The 6,144-nt window shown below is 38.9% G+C and overlaps 1 protein-coding gene across 1 annotated transcript; it reads right to left on the bottom strand.

Moving 5' to 3' along the window:
- Positions 1-638: 638 nt before the first annotated feature.
- On the bottom strand, positions 639-5,724 carry LOC119616432. Its single transcript, XM_037972765.1, has 2 exons — positions 5,601-5,724; positions 639-5,444 (listed from the first exon to the last, which is right to left on the bottom strand). Exons 1-2 carry the CDS (start codon positions 5,712-5,714, stop codon positions 639-641), a joined length of 4,920 nt encoding a protein of 1,639 aa, XP_037828693.1. The 5' UTR covers positions 5,715-5,724.
- Positions 5,725-6,144: the final 420 nt, after the last annotated feature.

The raw sequence follows: 6,144 nt of genomic DNA, 5'->3' as shown, positions 1-6,144 counted from the left end.
TTTATACCCACCATCAAAAGAGATGGGTGGTATATTGATTTTGTCATTTGTAACATATCGAAATATTGGTCATAAACCCACAAAAGTATATAAGTTCTGGGTCCTTATTAAATTATAACCCCCATTATCTTAATGTCTGGTTATATTTTATCGTAAGTTTAAATTGACTGTTTTTATAAAAAAAATATTATAACCGGCCGAATATTTATAGGCTAAACGATAACCAGAGGTGGAGTTAACGGGGCTATCACTGCAAATAATTACAAATTTTTAACAGCGCCTAACTTCTTTTATTATTTAATAAAACACTTTCCATTTATTTCAGTAATTAATTCAGTTTGTTTTTATTAATTTATAAAATAAGAAGAGATGCGCTTTAAAATAATTTTGTAATGAACCGGTCTCTGTTTCTTATAAGAATGTGTCGTTTATATATTTAAACAATAAAAAGACATATTTTAATAGATTGACTACGTGACTTCAACTTATTGACCGTTATTCCTTTTATATACCAAAAAATACATTTTGTATGTGTGGATCTACATAAGCGCATTTATATAAAAAGTAAAATAGCAAAAAATAATAATGTTAAATAAAAGATGTTAATGTTAAATTAATAGAGTTTAATAAGGCGGTACTCAATTAGGAGTAGCGGCAACAGTTCCCTCCTCCGTAAACGAGTCAGGTGGGTCGAGTTTACTATTCGAAGGGCCGCCAACATCCAATACTGCTAACTTTGCCACTGGTCGTTGTAGAATGCTTTTTTCAGTTTTCACCGTCGCTCTTCTAACTTGGCCATCTTTCGCAATCGCAACGTCCACTACTACGCCTTTGGGCCAGCAATTCCTCGGCATATCTGAATCCACAATAATGACTACATCGCCTACTTTTATAGGTGGTTGTTTTGTAAACCATTTACTTCTTCGAGAGATTATGGGCACATACTCTTTTAGCCACCTACGCCAGAATTGATCAGCGAACTCCTGAGTCTTATACCATCGTTGTCGAAGATCCATGTTACCATCTGCAATTGGTTTATAGCCATTTGATGAGCCAAGCAATAGGTGGTTGGGTGTAATGGCTTCATCGTCACAACATTCAATTGAAACAAACGTGAGTGGTCGACAATTGATCGTAAACTCTACCTCACATAACGCACATTTTAAACTTTCATCGTTAAATTTCATTGTTGGGCAAATGCTATATAGAACAGTCTTAATTGACTTGACTAACCTTTCCCAAGCTCCGCCCATGTGGGGAGCTGCTGGAGGGTTGAATTTCCATTTAATTTGTTCTAATTTTTTCTGGATTATGGATGAATTAACATTCTTTAGTTGACAACACAATAACTTTTCAGCGGCTTTAAAATTGGTGCCGTTATCTGAATATATTTCTCTAAGGGTGCCACGTCTAGAAATAAAATTTTTAATTGACATGATGCACGAACTTGTGTCTAGACTGTGTGACACCTCGATGTGTATGGCACGTACTGTTAGGCAGGTGAAAATTACACCCCATCTTTTTTCATGTCTTCTGCCAACTGCAACGTTTAACGGGCCGAAATAATCCACGCCTACATAGGTAAATGGGCGTTCAAACGCAGCGAGTCTTGCTATTGGCAGCGCAGCCATTTGTGGCACTAGTGGTTTGGCATAATTGATTTTGCACCATTGACACATTCTCCGTACTTTTCTAAACAGAACACGCAGTTTTGGAATGTAGTATTCACTTCTAATTTCATTTAGCGCTGTTTCATGATTTTGATGACGAAACATTTCGTGAAAGTGACGTACTAATAAAAATGTCACGTGATGATTAGGGGGCAACACAATAGCGTCCTCATGATTATTGAGGTACTCAGCTCTTCCCCTGCATCTAATAATGCCAATTTTGTCTAGGTACACATTAAGGGAGATCAACTTACTTGTTTTCCCAATAAGTTTATTACGTGTCAGACTAGATATTTCGTTACTGTATTCGTCATTCTGCGCATATCTCATTAAAAATGTTTTTGCCTTTTCGATCATGGCACAATCGACTTCTAAGTTTGTGTTTATAATTTTATCTTTTGTTAATTTATTTAGCTTGTGGCAGTACAAAAAGAAAGTAGCTACAGCACGGTACAAACGCTTCCAATTAGAAAAGTATTCAATGTTGAGTTTAGTCTTATGGACGCTTTCAATTACTAATGCGCTGCGTTTCATTTCTGTTTCATTTACCATTCCCAAGTCATCGCATTGTGGCCATTCATTAACATCGGAGCGTAAAAATTTGGGACCATGAAACCACATTTGTGTATTTGATGGAGTTGGTACTTTGGTGGCAAGGTCGGCGGGATTTTGTTTTGATGGAACCCATCTCCACTGGTTGACGTTTGTGTTCTCAAGAATCTGGCCTACACGATGCATCACAAATTGCTGAAACTTTTTTGGGTCTATTTGTAACCACCTCAAAACTGTTTTTGCATCGCTCCACCAAAATTGAGAGTTAGTATTTATTCGTCTTACTTCTTGTACAGTTTTTGCAAGTCTCGTGCCAAGTAGAGCAGCTTGCAGCTCGAGCTTTGGAATTGAGAGTGGTTTAAGTGGTGCCACTTTGCTCTTGGCTGCAACTAGAGAGACAGTTGTAACATTGTTTTTCGTGATGAGCAGATAACATATGGCAGCATAAGCGTTTTCGCTGGCATCTACGAAAGTATGCAGTTGGACTTCGTCTGCTGTCTGCATCGTTGGGGAGTAGCATAGAGGTATTCTTATGGACGTTATTTGTTGAATTGTGGACTTCCAACTGCACCAGCGTTTGTCTAAAGTGTCCGTAAGTTCCTCATCCCATGCTATACCAGTCCGCCATATTTCTTGAATAAGTATTTTTAGGCCTATTGTGTAGCAGGACACAAATCCAAGGGGATCGAATATGGACATCAGGACTTGTAGAGTTTCGCGCTTGGTCGGTGTCAATGACTGATTTAGTATATCACGGTGTAATCTTGCAAATCTGCAAATATATCTAAATTCATCATTATTTGGGTCCCAATACAAACCTAATATTTTAGTGGTTGAGCCCCAGTCTTTCATCGATTGCTCAGATGGTGCGCTTCCATGTAATTCCTTTAAGACAACTTCTGAGTTAGATGTCCAATTGTGCATCTTGAAACCGCCGGCTTCATGAATTTCTCTCACGTGAATCGCCAATTCCAGCGCTTGGTTGTCGTCACATTCGCTGTCGATAAAGTCGTCAACATAATGATTTTGTTGTATTGCTTCTACAGCTCGGGGGTGTGTGTTCTTAAAGAGGTCTGCATTTTTGTTGCGTACAAAATGGGCGATACAAGGTGCGCAGCTGATTCCAAAAATTAATGCTCTCATTACATAAATGCTTGGTTGATGCAGTGTATCTCCCTTGTCATACCACAAAAAACGTTGGGCATGCATATCGATTTCTCTAACATTCACTCTATGAAACATCTCTGAGATATCTCCACATATGGCGGTTTTTCCAACACGAAAGTTTAAAAGAACGCTTACTAGTGGGTTTAAAAGATCTGGGCCGGTCAGCAGATAATCATTAAGTGATGTACCGTTAGATTTCGCCGCGGCGTCCCAAACAAGTCTGACTTTATTTGGTTTGTTTGGGTTTGAAACAACAAATATCGGCAAATACCAGGTCTTTTTATGATGCACTTCTAGTTCTTTCGGGGTGAGTTTTTTGGCATAACCTTTTAAGACGAGATTATCAATTTGTGACTGTATAGTTGCTTTTAATAAGGGGGTTTTAAAGAACTTTTTTTGCAGGCAGTTCAGGCGATGATTAAAGCTGTCTGGTAAACGTATATTTTGGTTGCGCCACAACAAACCAACTTCATAATGGCCATCGACTTTTTTACATGTATTTTCTAACATTGCCATAGCTTTGTTGTCGTCGTAAGAAAGCAGCTGCATTTGACGAGTTGATTCTATGTTAAACGTTTCTTTTACCATATCGTGGAGCCTTTTTTGACAGTCGCAAAAATGGACATTTATACGGAATTCATCGGTGTCCTTCATTCTATTGCCTTGCAGGGCCCAGCCCAGCCGAGTCTTAGATGCAATTGGTTGATTCCAAGAGCCTTCTCGTATTTTAAGAGGGACGGCTAATTTCCAGTTATCGGCACCAATCAGTATTGCTGGTATAGCATTGCTATACGATTGTATTGGTAGCTTCGACAAATATGGGTATCTTCTTGAAATTTCATCGGCGTCGATAGTTTGTGGCGAAAGCCCCAAATTATTTACAGTGTGAACTGCGTTCAACTTAAATTGTTTATTGTTGGTAACACTCGATATAGTAATTGTTGCCTTTACTGAGTCATCTTCCGTACGAGTGGTGTCGCCGGTCCATCTCAAACACAGGGGTTCACTCTTACCCTGAAGACCCAATTCTTCAAAAATACTTTTTTCTATTAGTGTCACTGCAGACCCTTCATCTAGAAATGCATAAACTTTTTTAATTTTGTTTTGAGCATGTATATTTATGGGTATTATACGAAATAGTGGTTGGGACTCATCGAAATTATTGCTGTGTGCATTCAGTACTGAATTTTGTTGGTCACTTTGTGCTGCACTTGATGTGGTGTTTTGTACGTTAACAATTTTATGCAGCAATGGATTGTGCTTATATTTACATCCATCTATCCCACATTCTTTGTTTATATTGCATTTGTGTCTATGTCTTCCCAAGCATTGTCGACATAAGTTTTTAGCTTTTACACATTCCCACTTACGATTTAACGACATGCTTTTAAAAACGTCACATTGAGCTACTTTGTGGCTACCGTCATTGCATACAATACATGTGGTACTTACTGCGATTTTGTTAATTTCATTACCACTGGACTCTTTACTCTCCTCATCACGATTATGAGTATTCACTGAAGCTCCATTTTTTACAAACAACGGAGTAACGTTGCTAGCGGCTTCCGCCATATAATACAACCAATCACTAAATGATTTTGTAATGGGAACACGATCATCTTTGTAACACATCGCCCAGGTCAATTTATGGTTGTTTGGAAGTTTGTCGACTAGCTCTTTTACTAGTAAAGGATTGTTGAGGTGGGATTGCATCTGGCAACATTCCATCGTTGCGCATATATTACGTACACACATCGCATATTCAATTAGGGTGTCCAGTTTATCTTTAATCGGTGGCATATTCTTGGCTTTCGAAATAACGCGCTCCAGGATGTGTTCAGGTCTGCCAAAACACATACGTAGTGTCCGAATGATTTCAGGCACCATTTGTGGCACTAGCAGCTTGTTTTTCACCATATCGCGAGCCTTACCTTTGAGAGCCGATTGCAGCCTTATCAAATTTTCAGCGTCTGTGTAACCTGCCAAGGACGTACTGTTTTCAAAGCTACTAATGAACAATGGCCAATCATCTGGATCTCCGTTAAAGGTTGGCAACTGTTTTGGAATAGACTGTCTTGCTGCTAACTGTGCTGCTGTTGGTTCTAAATTTGTGACTGACGTCAAAGTTGGTCCCGAACTTGATGAATTTACTTGCCTGTGTGCTTTTGGTGTTTCATTTGTCTCAGATAATATTTTATATTTTGTTTCCACATACTGCCGTTTAATTTGCATTTCTTCTTCAAGTTTTTGAAGTTCTAAATCTCGCTGCCTTGCAATACTGTCGAAATTTTGTGCGTTTGTAGTTGAAGGTGTTTGACTTTGCATTTGCGAAAAATTGGAGTGAAAAAAATTATATGGTTGAGTGAATATGTGTGTCGATGGATGGTAACTATTCTGCCATGTCGAGGGTGGCAGGTATGACATTATCGGAGCTGAGTAAATCGTGGATAACGGTGGCATAGCATATGAAATGGTGGTGGTGCTGTGGTTGTTGTAGAAGGAGGGCATGTAACACTTTCTGCACTTCCTAAAACGTGTACTGGCTGTGCCATATCAGTTGTAGGTGTTGACGAGTGGGTAACATGAACTGCGTGAGCTATAGATGATGCCCCTCTACAATATTCGCAACTCCAGCTTTCGTTGGCCACGTTGTTGTTTACTCCAACACATCCGTAGTGGTACCATTGATCACATTCGTCACATTGAACCATCTCATCGGTGTCTTTTTCGGAACACTTTTTACAATTATTTGCAT

This window comes from Lucilia sericata, unplaced genomic scaffold (assembly GCF_015586225.1).
Source record: "Lucilia sericata isolate MDLA Ls3-8-SP2 unplaced genomic scaffold, ASM1558622v1 Contig000071F_arrow, whole genome shotgun sequence".
Taxonomy (NCBI): Eukaryota; Metazoa; Arthropoda; class Insecta; order Diptera; family Calliphoridae; genus Lucilia; species Lucilia sericata.
This window is presented reverse-complemented; position numbering and strand designations above follow the sequence as displayed.